The sequence below is a fragment of the Rhinoraja longicauda genome, chromosome 35 (assembly GCF_053455715.1).
Source record: "Rhinoraja longicauda isolate Sanriku21f chromosome 35, sRhiLon1.1, whole genome shotgun sequence".
NCBI classification, from domain to species: Eukaryota; Metazoa; Chordata; class Chondrichthyes; order Rajiformes; family Arhynchobatidae; genus Rhinoraja; species Rhinoraja longicauda.
The window spans coordinates 18962427-18986916 of NC_135987.1; the positions used below are offsets into that span (position 1 = coordinate 18962427).

The window sequence follows — 24490 nt, forward strand, 5'->3', positions numbered from 1 at the left end:
TCAGTTCAAATGATATTGTTAGGCTGTAAACTACCTATGCAGAGTAAGAGGTGCTGTTCCTCCAGCTTGCATAAGGCCTCACTCCAGCAAAAAACGAGAGCCAGGATAGTAAGGTCAGTACAGGAATGGGAAATGGAACTTACAATGGTTAGTAATTGAGAGATTCAGCAGGGCTTGGCGAACCCAGGGCAGCGGAAATGTTGGAGAATGATGTGTTGTATGCAGAAGCAGGTGGTGTAGAAGGCAAGGATGAGTGGAATTCTATCCTTCTTCTATGGGAGGGGGGGGAAGAAACAGATCTATGGGACACAGAGAAAACATAGGCGAGGAATCCATTCACGACAGCAGGGGGGGACGGGGACGGGGGATAATATTTTCTAAAATAGGAGATGGAGAAAGAGTAGGGGATGGCGTTTTTGCAAGAGGCAGGATGGGAGGTGTAGTCCAGAAAACTGTGGGAGTCAGTAAGTTTGCAGCAGACGTCAGTCAATAGCCTGTTGTCTGTGATTGGAGACTGAGAGATCAAGAAAGCGGAGAGAGGTGCCAGATAGAGTCATGACCAAAGTACCAGCTGCCACCTGGTTATCCAATTCCTACGAGAAGAGACCTGTCCCATTTTGTGGGTGGGACCTAACTAATCTAGCAGGAAACCTGCATGCCCCAGGTGGACCTTTACATTGCTGTGTGATCTCAAAAGGTAATCTGGCTCCCAGAAAAGTAGGGCTTAAAAGATTGATGTTGGAGGCCCACAGGTGCACAATATGATTGTGAAACATTCCTAATGCTAAAAATATTTGCAAAAGTATTTGTCTACATTGTATTGCCTGAATTGGCTTTGACCTATAGGTTTTATCTAACATCCATTGTGTCTTTTTTGGGCTCTTTAGATCCATAAACCACAACTTCGACCCTTAAAATATATCACTCTAATGAACTTCTGTGCAGTTTCAGGTGGGTGGGAGTAAAGTATTCCAACAAAATGCCTGTCAAAAATACACTAAAGTCCAAATGAAACAGATAATGTTGAAACAAATAAAATCCTCAAAGTTCTTGCAGGATGGATGCTGCTGCTTGGAGAATTTTGAATTAAAGGTCATTGTTTTAAAATAAGGGATTGCCCAGCCAAGATAGAGAGGAGGCAAAACTTTCTCTCTCAGGGGGCTGCCAGCGTTTTCCTCAAAGGGCAGTGGAAACAGTGTCTTTGAACACTTTTACATGGAAACATAGAAAATAAATCCAGGAGTAGGCCATTCGCCCTTCGAGCCAGCATCGCCATTCAATATGATCATGGCTGATCATCCAAAATCGGTGCCCTATTCCTGCTTTTTCCCCATATCCCTTGATTCCTTTAAGCCGAAGAGCTAAATCTAACTCTCTCTTGAAAACATCCAGTGAATTGGCCTCCATTGCCTTCTGTGGCAGAGAATTCCAGATTCACAACTCTGGGTGAAAAAGTTCTTCCTCATCTCCGTTCTAAATAGCCTACCCCTTATTCTTAAACTGTGGCCCCTGGTTCTGGACTCCCCCAACTTCAGGAACATGTTTTCTGCCTCTAGTGTGTCCAATCCCGTAATAATCTTATATGTTTCTATAAGACCCCCTCTCATTCTTTGAAATTCCAGTGTGTACAAGCCCAGTCGCTCCATTCTTTCAACATATGACAGTCCCGCCATCCCGGGAATTAACCTCGTGAATTTACGCTGCACTCCCTCAATAGCAAGAATGTCCGTCCTCAAATTTGGAGACCAAAACTGCACACAATACTCCAGGTGCGGTCTCACTAGGGCCCTGTACAACTGCAGAAGGACCTCTTTGCTCCTATACTCAACTCCTCTTGTTACAAAGGCCAACATGCCATTAGCTTTCTTCACTGCCTGCTGCACCCGCATGCTTACTTACATAGCCAGGAAAATCCAATTGGATTCCATTCATCTCTATACCCATGTTACTTATTAACAATGCCCCACATTCATTATTTAGTTAATAAAAAGATAAGAGGAAATGACTGCCCATTCACGGCTATATGGTTTGCGCTATCTTATAACTGATAAGAAAAGCTTGATAACCATAACACGAAAACTTTCAATATAAAGATATTATGTTCATACCTTGTTGAGCGGATCAAACGAGCCAATAGCCTTCTTTTCTCCTTGTTGGTAAACTGCAAGATATTTGGAGTTTCAAACATCTGTCTGATCCACTGGCATTGTTCCACGTCATTTATAAACATGTACTCCAAGCCAATATGTCTACAGTAGGCATCCTGATTAAAAAAAAACATTGAAGACCTCACATTTACTCTACACTTAGTTCCAAGTAAAAGCTGCTTCTTCAGTCACTTGAATAAATATATTTTAATCATGTTACGTTTGATAACTCTGGGACTTGAACACATTTCTCAAAGCAGCATCAAGTATTGTCAACCATAATAAAGTAATAAAGTTTCTGAAATTTACTTCAGAATGTAGCAAGGAAGGTAACAGAAAGCCAGACACTGCCTAACTTACGCACGCCATATCTGTGACTTGCACTCTATTGTTCTGCTGTTTCACTACACAATCTATTCAATAACAGCAGATAGATTAATAGTTTACATCCTTAACTCACAGAAGTACAAGGGAGACTTCAGCGAGGTCTTTGATAAGGTTTCGCGTGTTAGCTGCTCTTAAATGATCGATTGCATGATATCCAAGGAGAGCTCGCTGCCTGGATACATGGAAGGAATTGGCTTCATGGAAGGAAACAGAGGATGGTGGTGGAAGGTTGGTTCTTGTACTGGAGGCCTGTGACTCCTGGTATGTCTCAGGGATCAATGCTGGCCCATTGCTATTTGTGGTTTATATTAACGATTTAGATGAGAATGTGCAAGGCATGATTAGTTAAGGGCCTGTCCCACTTTAGGCCATTTTAAGGCGACTGTCGCCGAACATTCGCCGGGGTGTCGTGGGCATGATCGTGAGGAGTCTTCCAAAGATCGTAGTGGATCGTAGTGGATCTCGGCGCGTCGCCGAGAAATCAAACGGTTTGAAATCTCTCGGCAACAGCTGGCTTGTCGCCAGGTATCATAGCTTATTGTGGTCGCCGTCGCATGCTGTCCCCAGGTTTGATAGGTTCTCTTAAGATATATTTAGAAGCATATAATATTAAAATAAGTAAAGTAATTTCAAAATACCATAAAATGCTTGTGTTTAACCAATTTATTTACCGTCAGGACATTTGACAGGTAGATTGGAGGCGACAGTTTGATGGTCAGGTAAGCGTGGGAATTTTTGCGTTGTTTTTGGCCTCAGCCATTACATTTAAAGTGGGCTCCAAATCCAGATATTCAACCCAGAAACCAGATATGCATCTCCCTTACATTTTCAAAGAATGCTCACACACCTTTCACAAAAATCCACTGAACCACTTTTTAATTATTTTTTTAAATACAGCTATTAGTAAACTGGAAGTAAATCCAGTTTATTCCTTATTACAGTGAAGCTTGGTTTTTAAGTAACCAATACAAGGTGTTATAGTTCAAAACTCTCAAGTACTTACCGACTTGTCAGTGATTTCAGCGAAAATTAGGACGCCGAAGCATTGACAGCGTGGGAATTTTCGCGATGTTTTTGGCCTCAGCCATTACATTTAAAGTGGGCTCCAAACCCAGATATGCAACCCAGAAACCAGAAATACATCTCCCTCACATTTTCAAAGAATGCCCACACACTTTTCACAAAAATCCACCAAACCACTTAAAAAAAAAATGTTTTTAATACAGCTATTAGTAAACTGGAAGTAAATCCAGTTTATTCCTTGTTACAGTGAAGCTTGGTTTTAAGTAACCCATACAAGGTGTTATAGTTCAAAACTCTCAAGTACTTACCAACTTGTCAGTGATTTCAGCGAAAACCAGGACGCCGGAGAAGCATTGACAGCGTGGGAATTTTCGCAATGCTTCAGAAGACGCTGTAATCTCGACCTGACTCGGCATTGTTGTGGCCATTGTCGTCGGGTAAAAAAAAAGTTTGGCGATCTGCTACAACTTTGGCAGTCACCAAAAAGATCACCTAAGTGGGACAGGCCCTTAAGTTTACAGATGACACTCAAGTAGCTGGTATCGTGGACAGATGGGGGATTGGGGGTTATCAGAAATTAAAGCAGGGTTTTGATCAGCTGAGCAAGTGGGACGAATAATGGCTAATACAGTTCAATGCAGATAAGTGTGAGGTGTTGAACGAGGGAAGACGAACCAGGGAAGAACCTTTATAGTGAATGGTAGGGATCTGGCGAGTGTTGTAGAGCAGAGGGATCTAGGAGTACAGGTGCACAGTTCCGTGAAAGTGACGTCACAGCTAGACAGGGTGGTAACTAAGGCTTTTGGTATATTGGCGATGATAATTACGATAATATTCCTAAGAAGCATTCTCGTAGCATTCTACCATGTTAAAGGTGCTGTACAAAAATCACATTGCGTGGGTGTGTGCGTGTATTATAGGTTTACAGGTGGCTACCAGATTACATGGTGAACCATTTAAATAATTGAAAATCATTTGTGTTTCATTATGTACTCACCTCTAATCTTCTTATTATTTCACGCAATGAAACTGCAGATTCATTTCCCCCAATGAAGGTCGTTGGAGGAAGTCGGAAAACTTTATCCAAGTCAGATTCACAAAGTCCATAATTTCCTGCATGATTATGAAAAGATGGTAATAATAAAAGTGTGAATGTGTTACACAGATTGGATCATCACTGTACAATGGGATTAAAAGACAAAACTATTAAAAAAAGAGTAATGAATATCATGTCAGTGCAGAGATATTCTGCACTTTATTGTACATGGCAGATAGTGCAAAGTCACTGTGAGAATTTGTGGTTCACCAGTGAAAATTCGCTTTCCTTAAACTGATCTCCACACAAACAAGGGATTATTGAAATTGAAAGTTGAATATATACAATAGGAAAAGGCGTTAACTGTATTGCAAGATTGATAACTAAAAGCTGTGCATTCAAACTGAATTACTCATTAAACAATCTGTAATATGGCTGTACAACATTTATAAACTCCAGGTTACAAACCCTCATGTATGCAAAAAGAAAAATAGCATAGCAGATGTTTATAGACAGGCACGTATTAGGTTTTTGCCATTAAAATGCATTCAACGGACATTTGCATGTTTCTGCAAAACACGTGGTATCTTTGACTTTTCATTACATTGACAGCTGGTTCTGGCTCGCATACATTTGGGGAATTTCAATTTGCTGTGGATCAAACAGATGGCAAATGTTGAAGCACATGGCATTCAATAATGCTCTATGCAGAATAATGCATGTCAAGGCAAAATAAATATTGAAACCCATTGAATTTTAACCAATGACTTAAAAAACGTCATCCTGGTCTAAAAAGAAACTAATTATTTAGAAAGAGTTTTGAGCAACAGTTTTGTATCGCAAACTGTAGACACACCAGGATCTGATATTTTTCACAACAGAACTCCAGTGTGGTGGTAAACTGAAATGAAAACAAAGAAATTTGCAAGACCATGAGGAAAAACAGAGAAAAATTATGCATTGTCAGTCCACTGATAAAATGGTATGAGCAATTTAAAACATTTTACCAGAGCATTTTAGTCACAGTGACTTATGTAAAAATAAAAATTAAAAATAACACTTAATTTAGCATTCAATGTGGGTTGTACAAGCAAATAAATTACTTTGGAGTTTCAGAGCAGTTAGATCATAAGAAAATTTCGAAATCTTTGCCGATATGGGTCACGGACACAAACTTGACAATAAAAAGACTGACAGAATCATTGAAGACACTAGTTTAAACGTAACCTTTAAAAACTGAATCAGAAAAGTCTTGTTATCATTAGATTTTCATGTAGTCTGACAGGATGAACACATGGTAATTTCAATGTATCAATGTTTTTCCTCTTTGTGATAATCATAATAACAGTCTTCGACAGAAACAGAGATATTCACTGTGGGGAAAAAGGGTCAAAGAACTATGAGTTGCAATTTAAAATTCAAAGAAGAACGTTGACATCTGTGATACTGAATTTGCATTTTATTTCAAACCTTAATTAAATTCGCTAATAGAATTTAATCACCTGAAACTTAAAAGAACATTGGGAGTTTTTTTTAAACTTGGAACACCAATTGATGTACTTTTAAATATACTAATTTGACCACATAGTCAAGTGCAAACTAAAACCTTGAAACATAAGACATTTAAACTAATTTAGTATATCAACAATATTTACTTCTGCAAACCTGTGATAAATGTAACAGCAATGCAGGTGCAAATTGAATTAACTTTTAAAAGAACAGCATTATAATTAGCCTTTCACTATACCTACACTGTACACATAAGGTTAACGCAAAGCTAAATAAAACCAAAGGAATAGAAAAAAGTATTATACTAATTATATGAAATAAACAGATCATCTCAAGTTTACAATGGTTTAACACTAGGTCAACCACTTATGATATACTTCTAGTTTATAAGCATTTGTGCAATTAATGTCACACAGTGGGATAGAATATTCAACTTGCTCTCCAGGCATAAATCTGACATTACAAATCTGCTGTTCATTATCGAAATAGCGCAATTTTCATTTTCAAGTTGACAATCTACTCCAGTGTACTGTACTGGCTGATCACCAGATATTTCTTCAGTGGATGTTAATCGGTTTTGATTATTATATATTTCCTAAATATTTTCTCATTTATAATTATGAAAAAAGTGAAATAAAACTGGCACTACAATTTGAATGAGGAAGTGTCCTACCCAAAACATTATCTGTTTATTCCCTCCACAGATGCTGCCTGACCCACTGAGTTATTCCGGCCTTTTGTTTTTTTGCTCAATCTGCCAGCTAAGTTGCTTTTACATGTCCAATACTACTGTAAATATTTTCCATGGAATTACTCCACCCAAAAATGTGAGTGGAATTAAATTTCATAAGTTATTTCCAAAGGGAATTGGATATAAACAGCTTAAGAGGAATCTAGGATGAGAGTAAAAGTGAATGGGAAGCTTTGATATGGAGAATACTGATATCTTACTAGGCTCCAATGTCGTTGATGGAATTATAATCTCAGTCAAAGAGGCAGACGACAGAAGATTCTTCAGAAGGGTGAACCCTTGGTAAGCATCAGGTCCTGATGGTATACCTGGTCGTGTTCTCAAAATCTGTGCGGACCAACTGGCTGGAGGCTTTTCGGACAACCTCAATCTCTCATAACTGAGGTCTAAAGTTCCCACCTGCTTTAAAAGAGCATCGATAATACCAGTGCCCAAGAAGAGCAAGGTGACATGCCTCAATAACTACCGACTAGTGGCACTAACACCCATAGTGATGAATAGGTTTGAAATGGTGCATATCAAATACCTCAACAAGAACCTGGACCTACAACAATTTGCCTACCACCACAACAGGTCAATCAATGGAGGATGCGATCTTACTGGCTTTCCACTCTGCACTGGATCACTTGGACAATAAAAATACATGTTGGGCTATTGTTCATAGACTGCAGCTTGGCGTTCAACATCACCATCCCCTCAAACTGGTTACTAAATTCAGAGAACTGAGTCTCTGCGCATTTGTCTGCAACTGGATCTTGGATTTACTCATTAACAGAACACCATCAGCACAAATTGTCAGCAACACTTCCTGCTCAATAATCATCAGCTCACGAGCACCTCAACATTAGTGCGCTCAGTCCCCTGCTCTATTCCCACAATGGTGCAGCCTGATACAGTTTCAACTCCATCTTCAAATTTGGCAATGATACAACCATTGTTGGACAAATTATGGATGGCAAGTCAGAGAATGGAGGAGAGATCGATCGACTGAGCGAATGCTGCCAGAACAAGCTTGTTTTCAACGTCAATAAAACCAAGGAACTGTTTGTTGACTTTAGAGGGGAAAGGCTGAGAATCCACAAACCTCTCCATCGATGGGATGGAGATGAAGAGAGTCAAAAGCTTCAAATTCTTAAGTATGCATATCTCTTAAGATCTGTCCTGGACACAGCACATTAATGCAATCATAAAGAAAGACCATCAACACCTCTATGCTCTCAGAAGATTGAGGAGATTTAGTATGTTGATGAATACTCTCTTGAACATCTACTGGTGTACAATAGAGAGCATTTTGACTGGTTGCATCACAGCCTAGGTCAGCAACTTGAATTAAGGATTCAAGTGGGGAAATAAGAAGACTGCAAAAAGAGGTGAACACTGCTTAGTCCATCATGGGTACTGAACTCCCCATCATCACTATTTCAGAAAAGCGAATCTTAACAAAAAAAGGAAAGTAAAGGCTGACCTTCAAAACATGAAAAAAAGATGCAATAAAGACATTCTGTGGAATTAGAATTATTTCATTGCAACCGTGAGCAAAAAAAGATGTAATATACCCAGGAAACACAGAATGCTGGTGTAACTCAGCAGGTCAGGCAGCATCCCTGGAGAATATGGAAAGATGACGTTGCTGGCCGGGACCCTTCTTCAAACTGATTACAGGAATGGGAGGAAAGAAAGCTAAAAAAGTGTGATATATAATCCAATTCCAAAATCAATCTCATAGATATACACAGGAAAAAATATTTGCTGCTTTTGTTACCACGCTGGTAGTTAGTTTTGCCAAAAATAAATCAGAATATGCCATGCTGAGCTTTTCAATTAATCTGAAGTCAACTATACTGTTCTATTACAAGGCCAAATCTTGCATAGTAAATTGAATACGAGTTTGAAACTAATTCAAAAAACTAATATATCATTTGCCAATTATCCATATAAACTAACATAATACTTCTTCAATTTAATGTCTCCATGCTATTCCAAGTTTGATAGCTTTAGTGAGCTAAGAGTTAGATTGTATTTCAACCATCAATAATGTGTACATCAGGCTGATGGTTTTGCAACAATAAGTTGGACATATTTTAAAATACAGACCACACCTCAATCCGTTTTATTTCCAATTTACTTTAATTTACCTAAAGCTATATCTATATATCCAATGAGACAGTATATCAGGCAGGCCGATTTTATTCACCTCAAGGTCATTAGGGACATAAATGAAAAATACATATGCATTGAAAATGCATTTTCATCAAGCATCAAAAATGAGATATAAATTGAGCCTTCACAAAGCTAGGGCACAAAAATGGCTGCTGAATTCCCAATTGGTTAATAAAATTCATTCTACACAATAAATAACTGCATACCCTTGCAGCCAATTAGTCATTGCACAGATGATTATGGGTCACAATGCAGTGAGTAAGCAAATGAGGTGAAACAAGCTGGTTAAATTTTACGAGGCCCAAATGACAACTGAGCTAATGATTGCATGCGTGTCCGTTAGAATTGCATGCACACAGCTTTTAAATTGTATTTGCCATTTCTGAAATAGGCTGACTGTTTTTCAACAAAAATTAAAGTACAACCATGTCTTTAGTCAGAAGGTGGTGAATCTGTGGAATTCTTTGCCTCAGAAGTGGATATTTTTAAGGCAGAGATAAATAGATTCTTGATTAGTACCGACGTCAAAGGTTATGGGGAGAAGGCAGGAGAATGGGGTAAGGAGGAAGAGATAGATCAGCCATGATAGGATGGCGGAGTAAACTTGATGGGCCGAAGGGCCTAATTCTGCTCCTATCACATAATCTTATGATATCTAAGTAAAATGATGTTCAACAAACCTATAGTAATTGAAATAAAATCTTGCCTTAAAAATTCACTGTCAAAGGAAATAAAGTTCTGCAAAGCACTGACTTAACACAACTAAAATTAAATTTGATTCAAATGGAGAAAATAAAAGGTGCATTAACAAAAATTCTTAATTCGTACTAATTTAGAGTTGTGCAGTCTTTTTATCAATGGTGTGATAAACATCAGGTGAAGTGTTGGCAGATGGAATTCAATCCGAACAAGGTGAAAGAACGCAGAGAAGATTTACAGAGATATTTCCAGAATTTGAAGGCCTGAGCTTTAGGGAAAGGTTGGGCAGGTTCGGACGTTATTCGTTGGAGCTCAGGAGGATGAATCAATGTGTTTAAAATCACCAGGGGAATAGATCGGGTGAATGTACAGGGAATCAAGAACCAGAGGACATAGGTTTACGGTGAGAGGAGAAGACTTAATAGCAACCTGAGGTACAACTTTTTCCACACAATGTGGGTGGGTATATGGAACAAGCTGCCAGAGGAGGTAGTTGGGGCAGGTACTGTAACAATATTTGTTACGGATCCCATTGCAGGCACTGTAAAATTGCAGGAATTATTTCCCCATGGTAGGGTTATTAAAAACAAGAAGGCATGGCTTTAATGTGCGAGGAAAGTTTTATTTTTACAGACAGTAGTTATCTGGAACATGCTGCTGTTGGAGATGGTGGAAATGGAAACAATTACAACATTGAAGCAACATTTATTCATGCACTTAAATAGGCATAGAGATTAGATTTAGTTTTAGTTTAGAGAGACAGCGCGGAAACAGGCCCTTCAGCCCACCGAGTCTGCACCGAACAGTAATTCCCGCACATTAACACTACCCTACACACTAGGAACAATTTACATTTACACCAATCCAATTAACCTACAAACCTGTGCGTTGTTGGTGTGTAGGAGGAAACCGAAGACCTCGGAGAAAACCCACACAGGACGCGGGTAGAAGGTACAAACTCCATATAATAACCACCCGTAGTCAGGATCTAACCCGGGTCTCTGGAGCTATAAGGCAATAGCTCTATTGCTGCGCCACCATGCCGCCCAAGAGGAAATGGACCTAAATCAGACAAATGGGATTAGTGTGGATGAGCATGGAGGTCAGCGTGAATGTGGTGGGCCAAAAGGTGTGTTTCTTGTGCTGTACATTTCTATGACTCTAATGGCAAAAAATACACTTGCATAATCAGCTAATCCTCACCAAGTTTATCCATGGAAGTAATTAAATCAATTGGAACACACGATTCCAGGTCTGCATCTAGGATTCCCAATGGATCCAGCTGAGCCACAGTATGCCCACGGATCTGCAAAAGGAAATTGTGGGGTAGGGGTGGAGAAGGAGGCAACCTTTACAATCGTGCAGTTTTACCACTTCAGCAGGTTGAATGGAATCTATACAGGTTGCGTTTAAGGTTTGCCTTCAAAGCCATGTGTACTATAAAATTTAAAAGCAACTTTCCACTAAACTACATATATTGCAAATATTGGACACCAATACACTTTGATACTCTGATTCAAGACTAACCCAATGAGACAACAGCACAAAGAATTCGCCATTTTCACACCTCCATATCCGCAATCATCAAATATAACAAAAAGCTCAAGAAGAAATCTAAGCATAAGTACTGGATCATCATGGCAATTGGGATGATTCCTGAGTTACCAGTAGTTGTGAATACATAATTCATGTTGTAAAGTTTCAACAATGGGGACATACTTTTAACAAATGCCAAGTAATTCAGGCCATGCCCTGAAGCACCACTATGTTTATAAGGACAGCCATTAACCCCAAAACACACTACTATTCCTGTACTTTTAATATTTAAATACATTTAAAATAGTACTTTAAACTTTAAATAAAACATACAATATTTATGAAATTACACAGCAAATTTGATCGTGGGCAAAACTAATAACAGAATATTTATAATCCAAGAATTAAAAAATCTTTGATGCTGCATCATTGTTTGAAACACAATCATAGCAATAACAATTAGCTATATATTTTTTAATTATTTGTGCATAACCGAGGCAAAAAAAATAAACAGCACCTTAAAACTCTCCCCTAGTAATACTCAATTTTAGTCGTTCAATTTATACAGATGAAGCAAAGGTTCAATTTACATGATGGACTAAGATGATGGACATGATGGACAAAGCTCGTGCTAGTTACTTACTGTTACTGAACCCTTTAATAGTTTACACTTGCAGGATCACATTTCAACTTAAACATTCAAGGATTAGCAATACCAACAGTGAGAAGTTTTGCAAATTTAAATATCACTATGAGCCGAGAGGAGGTTTTGCAGTAAGTCTCAAAGGGCTAAAAGGTTTATATTAATGACAGAAAAACACACACATTCTTGGCACAACTAGTTGATTCTGAACTGGAGACCCAACAACTAAATTCCATCATACTTGCAGCAACTTCATCTGGCTTTTAATTTCATTTTATTTAAATAGAATGTATGCTTAGCTGCGTCAGTCTACTGCAATTGGGCCTAACAGCTCCAAAACGATGTAATTCAGAATAATTTCATGCACCCATGAATGAACAATGCACCCAACCCAGCATCTGGTTGAAACATGAACATTTATACCTCATTCTCCAACAATGTGGCAACCTCATATCTATGCATTGCAAACCTCTTATGTTTTTCAACATTGAAGTTTTAAGGTGGAAGTTGGAAATGTAGAATTGCCTGTATAATTCTCCCTAACCGCACACCTATTTTTATTTTTAACACTCTCACATTGTAGCATGTTCTAACATTCTTCAAATAAACTTTGCTTGCGATAGAGAATAATATTCCCTGCTGAAGCTGGATGATGTTCTCACTGCAGAGTGCTGAGTTAGCAAGCGAGTCAGTTTCAAGCTCGGAGGTGAAGCAGCAGCAGCGGGAATTTAAAAAAAGGAGCCGCCGGGAATAAATAAAATAAAATAAGTCATTGAGAATAAATAAAGTAGGGATTCAGGATCACGTGATGTGCGGTGGCTGCAAACCACCATCCCCCACCCATTTCTCCCCTTTCACCTACATTCCTTCCTCTAGATTCACAATTCACACTTCTTTCCTTATCTCACAGCTTTTGTGTTTTTTCTCGGGCCTTTGTCCAAACATCTGCTTATCAAAAACAACCCTCACCTGTTTTCACCTATCACTTGCCAGGTTTGTTCTGCCCCTCCTCTCTTCCAACTTTTTTCCTGCTCCCTCCACCCACAATCAATCTAAAGAAGGGTTCCAATCCAAAATGTCACCTGTCCATGTTCTCCATGCTGCCTGACCCATTGCATTACTCTAGCACTTTGTCTTTTTCTGTAAACTAGCATCTGCAGTACCTTGTTTATGCAAGAACATCAGTTTTGTTCCATTTTGGCAAGAACTGTCAATTGAGTCCAAGCAATTTGTAAAGCTCAAACAGCCATTCAACACAGAGAAAGCTTACCTGATATGCTCTTATCAATGACTGTACAGCGAGATGATCTGCAATCAGTTTCTCAACTTTTGCGGCAGTTTGTGTTCTCCCTTGACTGTGAACTAGAGATTGAAGGGGTGGGCTGCCTGACGATGTCCCTGGTGCCGTCATATTGGAATTTTTGAAAAATGTATCCCAGGACTACAAGGAAAAGTAAAACACATCATGTAAAATGCATTTAATATACATTAATACATTTAAAATACATTAAATGTTATTGCACTTTAGCTTTCATTTGCATTACTTGCATTTCATTTGCACTACAATCTCAGCACCATTCTGCTGTTTTGCATTTGTTGTATTTATTGTTATATCTATCATCATGAGTATTGCGCACTCTAAGCTTCACATGAACAAGAAATTTCATTGCACCCTGGTGTATATAACAATAAACTAATCTGAACTGTAACTTATTTTACACCATTTTATGGTTATGGACCAAGTGCAGGCAAGTGGGACGAGGGTAGCTGGGATATTGTTGGCCGGTGTGGGCGAGTTGGGCCGAAGAGCCTGTTTCCACACTGTATCACTTTATGACTATGACTATGACCAAGAAGTGGAGTCCAAGATTTTTTTTTAAAATACTTGCAGAAAAAAGTTAGCTCCTCTACAATGGAAATATATCACATCACCAGCATAACTATCAGGATTCTTGGTTGCCGACCTCAAAGCAGAACAATAATCATGTAGCACACTGCCCACAATATTTGTTTTGATGTTAACAATCAATGGAACTAATTTACCCAAGAATTCTTCCACTGCAAACCTGTAGCGTATCAAAATATCAACTTTTGTCAAAAGAAGGGATGACGAGAAACCCAAGTGAGAATAAAGTTGTATCCGTTTAGTTATATCAACTTACAATTAATGAAGACCTGTAAATTGATGCAAACCAACAGCACTGCCTCAAAAGTCCCTGAACTCAACAAGTTATTATATTTTAAGACTGCAAAGCACCACTGCAATAAATGTACATGACACATGGCAACAGGTGCCACTGTTATAGCCTATGTAGTACTTAACATGGATGGATTTAGGCTGAGCATTTATCACTGCCTGGCCCTTGAAGTACATTCTGATCCTTAACTGAACATTGAGCAGACTCACCTAACCAAGCTTCCAAATTTTGGAAAAATTCATCTTCATGCACCGTCATCTCTCAAAATCCAGAGTCATAAACTTCCTACTGCTAACAAGAACACAGAAGCAGCAGCAGAAAGAAAAATGAGCAATAGCACCAGAGGGCAAACAACAATGAAAAACACCAAAGGTACAAGATGGGTCCGACGCAGTACTGGACAAATAGCCACGGTAGAACCAGAGGTTGAAAATACATATAAGCTGGGGCTATAAATGTGTTAAATATGTATGGAGTTGACTTTAATTTTAGAATGGGCGTCCAAATGTGGATCAGTGACATGCCATAACCAAACTGAAACTTTGATTTTTGCAACCTTTTTGTTTAAATATTTCACCAATATGGAACACAATCACTACACATAATCTTAATCAGACTATCATTCAAATAACTCCATTTTCTTTGCTGTTTAAGTTATATTTTATTTACCTTTTGAAATTTAATAAATTTCCAATTGAAAAGATCTAATTTAGCTGCATAATGCTGAACATTTTTGGTGCTGTTTGGTTGTGGGACCAAGGAGCACACCTTCTCCAGCAATGTGGTCAACTTTGCTCCAATTCCACCAACAACAAAAAAATCACATTTTATGGGTAGGCCACTACTGCACAGTAATTTTTCAAAAAACACTCAAAAAGAAAAAGTTACTTGTAATGTGAAGCTGAAATCAAAATCATAATGGCACAGAAAGCCATTTGGCAAGCAAGTTCAAAGGAACTCTTTATACGCAATCCAGTTAGTCCTCCATGGCTCTGTAAATTGCTTTCTCTCAAGTGCTCAGCCAATTCCCTCTTAAAACTGCCGATTACCCATTTCCTTATCCCTTCCCTCCTCAACTCCATATCCTGACCCTCTCCCCATAACCCCTTGCACATTCTCATCAATTCTAAATTTAGTTTACATTTGTCCTAATCCTTGAAGCATCGATTAATATGAATAGCTCCCTGGTAGTGATGTCTAAAAGAATCAATTTTGTATAACTATCAAATTTCTGGTACCAAGGAATATGCAATTTTTAAGTCTAACCTCGTGGCTGAAATTACACATTTCTGGAGTTTTTCCCCCAATAAATCTTTTCTATACTCCCTCTGGAACTTTTACAGCCCTCTGAAGTGTGATGGCATAAACTGGATGCAACACTCCCGTTTTAACTTAACCTGTCTTTTTATAACTGGTGATTTTAACATAACCACATTTCTGCTTTCCATGCCTTTTTACAACACATTGTAACAAAATTGCATATTTTTTACTGAATCATTTGTCTCATAAATGTAACCTAATGATTTATGACTTTAAGCATGTTACATTTCCAAACCAGGAGGATCTAACTTTTAATTTTTCCATTATCAAATGACCATAACATTCAATTCCATCTACTGAACAAGCCTGCTGACATCTCTTCCTCCTCAATCCCACTGCCAGACCAAGTATGAATGCCACAACAGTCATGACACTGCTTGAACACGTTAGAAATAATTGTGTAATCTTCCAGCAAATTAAAATGTTACTTAAATATAAACACCTCTTTGTTTGAACATTGAAACAAATCCATAGATTGAGCTGTTATATATTCTTATCAGTTTATTGAACCAACTTATGTAATTAAACACTTGAAATGACACAAAAACAAATATCAGATGTGGCAAGTTAAAATTAAATGGCCTGCCTATCTTAATGTATTGTTTAAAGTTAAAAGAATACATACTTATCAGCAGAGAAAGTGAACAATAAACTGAAAAGCAAATACTGCAACTACTGGAAAAGTGAAAGCAAAAGAAATACTAAGCAAAGATAGACACAAAAAGCTGGAGTAACTCAGCGGGACAGGCAGCATCGCTGGAGAGCGATGCTGCCTGTTTAAATTCATCCAACTCCAGTTTAAATTCCATTTGGAATATTTTGGAGGACCAAGAACCAAGAGAAGGAATGGGTGACGTTTTGGGTCGAGACCCTTCTTCCAGTCAGCAAGTCAGGCTCCCTCCACGCGCAGAGGAAGATAAGGTTAGAAATTCAGGTTAATTACTTCATGAAACAATGGAGTTAATTCTCCAGCTTCATGGTTAAGGAAAGTTTATAGTATGTGCATGTCATATTTATCTCGCCTACACCAGAATATTGGTGTCCCTATTCTGTACAAATCATTCACAAATATTTCTATTGATTTTCACAATTTGAACCATTTTATGTACAATAAAAGCCACAGGTTTGCTTTTACCAGAAATATATATAGTTATCGAAAAATCTAATGTGCATTAAGTAAAGTAGTTGACACCAGCAAAACATAGTTCATTGCCACCCTTCCTTCAAACTCAGTCCTGATTCTCAAGCTACCTTTAAATTGGGAGCCTCACAATGTTGATTCAGATACCAACTACAGGAAAATTCTGATAAACGGTTATCCGATTGTTCAGAAATTGCAATGGTTCTGCATCTGACTCTAAGGGCGCTGTTCCTGCACTCCCTTCAACCTACTCGGGGTCCGATTCCTGCAGTCCTAGTTCCCATGGTCTTTTAGGTCATAAGGAATAGGAGTAGAATTAGGCCATTCGGCCCATCAAGTCTACACCACCATTCATTCATGGCTGATCTATCTCTCCCTCCTAACCCCATTCTCCTGCCTTCTCTCCATAAGCTCACTGGAAATGTTTTTACCAAATAAGTTCTAAAAAAGAGAATTGTGTTGAAGTCTTAATAAGAAAGTATCCAATAATCCAGAAAATCTGCCAGTTCAGCACCAACCAAGTCCCAAGAATACTGGATTAAAAGAGTTTTACCCTGATTTGTACAAGCTAAAACAATTAACATCACTTATCCAAGTAATTCTAAATCTACTGAAATGATGAACCAAAGAAACAAACTTCTGGCATTATCCTTCACCAGTTCAAAATTCTGAAAAGTACCATTCATCAGCTTTTTCATAACACTTGAAAGCTATCAACCATCAGTATATCTGTGACACACTGTACCTTGCAGTTCTGTTCCTGTAACACTTAACATTGGCAACAGGAGGTCCTAAACTTAATGTGTCATCTTATGCTGGAACTAGTCCATCGGTGCACTGGCCCCACGGCTACACAACCACTCGAGGCCACGTGGCACCCAATAATTGAGGCTAGACACAAAATGCTGGAGTAACTCAGTGGGACAGGCAACATCTCTGGAGAGAAGGAGTGGGTGACGTTTCGCATCGAGACCCCTCTTCAGACAATTCCTCAACAATTGAGGCTCTGCCCAAAGTTGGCCTCTGATAACCGATGCTGTCAGAGGCCTTTTCCTCATGTCTATAATCAGAATTTTTTTTTAAATTAAAAATAAATTTAGTTAAAAAGTTAACTGGCATAAATGAATCGAAACTATTCTTTTTAAAGCACTCAGCACTTAATGAAGATCAGTACATGGGCCATGCTAGATGCTCAAATCGTGTCCCTTTGTTTCAGTTATTGCAGAATGCCCATGGACTTGTGGCAAGGGCATTCCATACTTCTACATTGCAGTGTGCAGGCATGGGAGCTCCAAAGATGCTGACTGCAGCTAGCCTGTGGCTTTCTATGGATATGCCATCAACATCCATCTACATAGTTGCCATATCACCAGTTATTTCTAACAATCTCCATATTTATTTCAGGTTACCAACATCATAGTATCTTTCTTGCATCTTGCTTTTAGCTTATTGCATTTTCAGTTCTGAATCTTGTGCATTATTAATACTTAAATATAATCACAATTTATTCATTCTTTAAACAAAATGTGTACATTCAAATTGAAAAGCAATATCAAGGACGTCACAAATGGCAGTGTATAATTCACTTCAAAATAGTGAGGTTCTGCACATGCAATCTCTGGTTTGCACAGTCAGATCATGTGGAATATGCCTCATTCAATAATGTTCAAGGTCAAAATGTTCAGGGCAGGCAAATATTGACAGTGAAGCCACATTAGCAGAAGCTTCCAAGCACATGGAACAAGAGCATTAAGTACTTGAGGTCACAGAAGTGGGATCGGGTGGAATCATACAGGAATTTAAACACATAGCGGAAAACTGTAAATCAAAGATGGGAGAAAATGGCAACCAATGACCAGATCAGACTGGCATACTAGGTGAGCAAGAATTGATGTGGAAAGAATATTAGCAGAGTTTTGGAGAAGTTGGAAAACCACCATCTCCCAAAATAGATCTTGTGTAGGGATCTTGCGGCAAAGCGGAAGGAAGATGCCTCCACGCAAACATTTCAAAACAACTTGAAGAGAAGTCTTTGTGGGCAAGGAGTAATCCCAAGATTATGATGCAAATGGCTCAGAACAAGGCTCACTGGCAGATCCTGACAAGATCAGTATAATACAGTTTCAAATGAAAGCAACAAAGATGTCTCCAGACTTTATGTGAAAGGCACCAAAGTGCCACACTGTCAAGCATCACGCCCTTAGTACAGCTAACTCTAAATCAGGGTTCAAACATCAGAATAATGTGCGAAACCACAGATGACATTTGTGACAACGCCATCAACAACCAGTTTAAGAATAAGGATGCTCTGAAGTAGTCATTCCAGAGAACGCTCAGAGAGGTTTTCTCTAATTCTGAGATCGTCCAATGTCATTTTATGTTTCACTGCTGAAGATATGATACAGCACACTAATCTATATTACTCATAATGACCCAAACTGTATTGAAACTCATGTTATCTTATATAGTCTCAAATAATTTACAATACTGTTCGGCATAAAAATATTAGCATCACTAACATCACTCTGGGTTTAGGAAGGTTCAGTTACAACTTAATAGCTTAAATGTCAATAAGGAACATATAAGGTGCTCTTTACATGTGTTTTCCCCAATAGAAGTGAATTCCTCAAGTTTGTGTGAAACTAATTAACACAGCATCATGTTATTCAACACATCCCTCAAGTTACCTGAAACATCTCAATTACAAATGCATTCAAGGAAATAGACTTTATTTACTTAGGATATCAACAACAAGTCTTACCTTATGTACACTCTTTGGATTTTCAAGCCAGGCGTAATACATTTCCTCAAGATAATTTGAATTACTTCCACTCACGAAAGGTTCTGAAGTTCCAGGCATGCTGTAAAACCTATGCTGAAATACAGCTGCATTATTCTGGGAAAATCTTTTGATAATCTGTGGCTTAAATTTTGCAACGAAAGTCGTCAGGCGAATCATGATTAATTTCCTCCTAAAATAAACCAAAAGGCTTATAATTATAAAATTAACTTTAAATCTTACTCATTCAATAAGCTTACTTTTCCCCACCATGTTTTCTATTCTATCCTCCTAATTAATAGTAACTAGACCAAGTGGACCCGTTGGGCCCAAACCTCTCCTGCAATGGTGCAGCACCCTCTCCCCTTCCCCCCCACCCTTCCCCTCCCACCACCCACCCTTCTCCTCCACCCTTCCCCTCGCCCCCTCTCCTCCCCTCTCCTCCCCTCCCCTCCCCTCCCCCCCTCACCCTCACCCCCTCAACCCCCTTATCCTCCCTCCCTCCCCCTCTCCCTTGGAGATAGATTTAAACTTTAAAATGTGAATAACTTTAAAAATATAACACCGATTTCAATGAAACTTCTCCCATTAGCACCAAAGGGACGAGAGTGAGTAAGGTGGGCCTAAAATTGTCATGCTATCGTGTATCGTTTTGGCTGTAGTTCAGGAACAAACAAACAAATGAGAGTTTTAGTATATGGATAAAGCCAGGAAAGGTCAGTGTGAGACATCTTATTTTTTTCTTCCAGTTATGATATCACTCATACTTCTTTGCACAGGAATGTGCACTGTTGGGGCATTCATAATGACAAGCTGAGATATGTAACCAATATAAATCTTCAATGCAGAATATAAATGAACCATGAATTACAGCTTCCTGAGTGAAAATAGACCCAAACTTTTATTTCCTTGGAGCCTACAATCAATTTGCCTATTAATTCCATATTACAAATGACCTATTCACTCAAAACAAACAATCTGTATTTGGATATTGATTCAATTGTAAGAACATTACCCAGTTTAGTACATGTGCAGTGGTGTATAAGAGGAAGGAGGTCATTTCACATTTTGAATATGAACAGCATAATTTCAAAAATACCTTTCCACAATTTTCAATTGATTTAATTCTTTTTATTTTGGTGGGAGAAAGAATTCAATGAAACTTCTTCCATTATATGTTGTGTGCATCTGAAATCAGGAATGCTAACTTGAATTTTGCAATGACTTCAAGGCAATGTTTGGTGCAAACAAAACACTTTTGCAGTTAATATGGTATACAAAAAAATCCTGTGCTACATGTAATGCATGTATGGTTTTTTTTGGGAGTAATTAATTTAGACCACAAATCCATAAAGAGATCCTTTAACAAAATAAACTGGCACAAAAACCATATCTAATAAAACCAGAAAAAGGTGGATCCATTTTTATACCAAAGCACTTCACCATTGAGTTATCAAAGAAAAAAAACAAACACTGAAGAAATATTGGAGGTCGACACAAAATGCTGGAGTAACTCAGTGGGACAGGCAGCATCTCTGGAGAGAAGGAATGGGTGACGTTTCAGGTCGAGATCCTTCTTCAGAAATATTGGAACAGATGACCCAAAACAATCAAATAATTCGATTTTAAGTATCCTAAAGGAAAAGATAGGTGTCAATGGTGGAACAATTAAAATTAGAGATGAGCAAGATTAGAAGTGGGCACCACAGAAGGTTGTAGATCATTGATAAAGGGAAGGAGATAAGCAACAGACAAAAATTGGAGGTGTACAGCATCTTGGTAGTTTGTCCATCACCGATATAGGGAAAAGGATGAGAACACAGAACTGGATGAGAACACAGAACACCTTTTTTTGGAAGGATGCAGACCACAAATATCCATAAATGTTTGAGTAATAAATAGAATCCAAGGAAGACAATATCCTGGAAAGTTATGGACCACACATTCCAGTAAAGGGGAAAGCAACAGACAGAATTGGATATGTAGAGTGTACTGGAGGGTTGTAAACCAAAGATGCAGAAAAAATGGATGAGTAACAATCCCAACCCAAACCATCGCCTGTGCATGTTCTCCAGAAATACTGCCTGACCAACTGAGTCACTTCAACATTTTGGTCTACCTTAAGTAACACATAGATGTCGCAAATATCCGGGATGGGTGGAGATGGCTTATAAAGGAAAGGGCGTAGTCGGGAAAGCACACGATAGTTTGTTTTTATAAATCTGAGTGTGTCTGAACCAGATCCAGTGTGGCCTAGCACAGGGGCGAGGGTTTTGGAGACCACTCGGGATGGGGGTAGCATCTGGGGGGGGATGGAGGTGATTGTGTCCGGAGGGGTAGAGAGGGACTGGGGGGGAGTGATTGTGCCTGAGGGATAGAGAGGAACGGAGGGAGCTGCGTGGGAAGTGATTCCATTTGGAGGGGAGAGAGGGGGATGAGTGTGTCTGGGGGGGGTAAAGAGGGATGGAGGGGTGGCTGAGGGGTGGAGAGCGGCAGAGTGAGCCGGGGATGAGGTTGGGGGGGGGGGGGGGGGAGAGGTAGGGGTAGTGATGGTATCTTGGGAGGGTTGGGAATGAGTTGGGGGGGGGGTTGGGGATGAGTTGGGGGGTGGGGATGAGTTGGGGGGTGGGGATGAGTTGGGGGGGGTGGGGATGAGTTGGGGGGGGTGGGGATGAGGTTTGGGGGGGTGGGGATGAGGTTTGGGGGGGTGGGGATGAGGTTTGGGGGGGTGGGGATGAGGTGGGGGGGTGGGGGATGAGGTGGGGGGGTGGGGGATGAGGTGGGGGGGGTGGGGGATGAGGTGGGGGGGGTGGGGATGAGGTGGGGGGGGTGGGGATGAGGTGGGGGGGGTGGGGATGAGGTGGGGGGGTGGGGATGAGGTGGGGGGGGGTGGGGATGAGGTTGGGGGGGGTGGGGATGAGGTGGGGGGGGGGTGGGGATGAGGTGGGGGGGGTGGGGATGAGGTGGGGGGGGTGGGGATGAGGTGGGGGGGGGGTGGGGATGAGGTGGGGGGAGGGTGGGGATGAGGTGGGGGGGGGGTGGGGATGAGGTGGGGGGGGTGGGGATGAGGTGGGGGGGGTGGGGATGAGGTGGGGGGTGGGGATGAGTTGGGGGGGGGTGGGGATGAGGTTTAGGGGAGAGGGAGGGGTAGTGATGGTGCCTTGGGGGTTGGGGATGAGTTGGGGGGGGTTGGGGATGAGTTGGGGGGGGGTTGGGGATGAGTTGGGGGGGGGTTGGGGATGAGTTGGGGGGGTGGGGATGAGTTGGGGGGTGGGGTTGGGGATGAGTTGGGGGGGGTTGGGGATGAGTTGGGGGGGGTTGGGGATGAGTTGGGGGGTGGTGGGGATGAGTTGAGAATGAGGTTGGGGATGAGTTGGGGGGGTTGGGGATGAGTTGGGGGGGTGGTGGGGATGAGTTGAGAATGAGGTTGGGGATGAGTTGGGGGGGGGTTGGGGATGAGTTGGGGGGGTTGGGGATGAGTTGGGGGGGGTTGGGGATGAGTTGGGGGGGTTGGGGATGAGTTGGGGGGGGTTGGGGATGAGTTGGGGGGTTGGGGATGAGTTGGGGGGTTGGGGATGAGTTGGGGGGTTGGGGATGAGTTGGGGGGGTTGGGGATGAGGTTTGGGGGAGAGGGAGGGGTAGTGATGGTGCCTTGGGGGTTGGGGATGAGTTGAGAATGAGGTTTGGGGGGGGGTTGGGGATGAGTTGGAGGGGGTTGGGGATGAGTTGGAGATGAGGGGGGGTGGTGGGGATGAGTTGGAGATGAGTTGGGGGGTGGTGGGGATGAGTTGGAGATGAGTTGGGGGTGGTGGGGATGAGTTGGAGGGGGTTGGGGATGAGTTGGAGATGAGTTGGGGGGTGGTGGGGATGAGTTAGGAGGGTTGGGGATGAGTTGGGGGGGGGATGATTTGGGGATGAGGTTTGGGGGGGGGGGGGGAGAGGGAGGCGCGGCTGTTGCTGCTGATCGGGGCGGTGCCGATGGACTGCGGGCTGTCAGCATCGCGGCAGGAATGAGGAATTGCCTCCCGCCTGACCACCATCACCACGGAGACCGGGCTTTGCGAGGGGGGGGGGGGGGGGGGGGACTGCGGAATGGGGAGAGGGAAGGCAGCCGGACACCGGGACCCGTCACAGTCACCGAGCTGTCGGCGCCGGGATGGGAGGTGTGGGAAGGAGGTCTGGGGGAGGACAGGCCAGGAAGGGGGTGACAGGGAGGTGGGCTGTGCGGGACGGGACGGGGCGCGGCGCTCACCGGCCTGTCGCCGCTGCCGCTGCCGCTGCCGTTGGCCCGGACCCGCCGCTCGCGCTCCTCGGCTGCAGCCCCGCCCGCGGGGAGGGATGGAGGCCCACGTGACCGCGTCTGTTGTCCCCGTCACGTGACGTTCCAACTGCCAGTTGGGTCACGTGGCCCCGTCCCACCCCAGGAATTCAGGTGGGTCTCTCCCCACCATCACCCACCAGGTATACAGATGGGTATCTCTTTGCTTCTCACTACCAGGAATACAGGTGGGTCTCTCTTCTCCTCCCCGCCACCCCATCACCCACCAGGTATACAGGTGGGTCTCTCTCCCCCCCCCCCCCATCACCCAGCAGGTATATAGGTGGGTCTCTCTTCTTCCTCCCACCAGGTTTGCAGGTGAGTCTCTCTTCCCCCCCATCACCCACCAGGTATACAGATGGGTCTCTCTTCTCCCCCCCACCCCATCGCCCACCAGGTATACAATAGACAATAGGTGCAGGAGTAGGCCATTCAGCCCTTCGAACCAGCACCGCCATTCAATGCGATCATGGCTGATCACTCTCAATCAGTACCCCATTCCTGCCTTCTCCCCATACCCCCTCACTCCGCTATCCTTAAGAGCTCTATCCAGCTCTCTCTTGAAAGCGTCCAACGAACTGGCCTCCACTGCCTTCTGAGGCAGAGAATTCCACACCTTCGCCACTCTCTGACTGAAAAAGTTCTTCCTCATCTCCGTTCTAAATGGCCTACCCCTTATTCTTAAACTGTGGCCCCTTGTTCTGGACTCCCCCAACATTGGGAACATGTTTCCTGCCTCTAATGTGTCCAATCCCCTAATTATCTTATATGTTTCAATAAGATCCCCCCTCATCCTTCTAAATTCCAGTGTATACAAGCCCAATCGCTCCAGCCTTTCAACAT

At 41.5% G+C, this 24490-nt stretch overlaps 1 protein-coding gene across 1 annotated transcript in view; it reads right to left on the reverse strand.

Moving 5' to 3' along the window:
• ogdhl (oxoglutarate dehydrogenase L) overlaps window positions 1-23671 on the reverse strand; it is a 56097-nt gene extending 32426 nt beyond the window's left edge. Inside the window, exons 1-6 of the mRNA XM_078428652.1 lie at window positions 23582-23671; window positions 19312-19522; window positions 13162-13332; window positions 10916-11018; window positions 4555-4670; window positions 2109-2263 (exon numbers count right to left, since the gene is read on the reverse strand). Of these exons, the coding sequence (XP_078284778.1) occupies window positions 2109-2263; window positions 4555-4670; window positions 10916-11018; window positions 13162-13332; window positions 19312-19509 (743 nt within the window). The 5' untranslated portion in view covers window positions 19510-19522; window positions 23582-23671. The remainder of the gene's footprint in view (window positions 1-2108; window positions 2264-4554; window positions 4671-10915; window positions 11019-13161; window positions 13333-19311; window positions 19523-23581) is intronic.
• Between the last annotated feature and the right edge of the window lie 819 nt (window positions 23672-24490).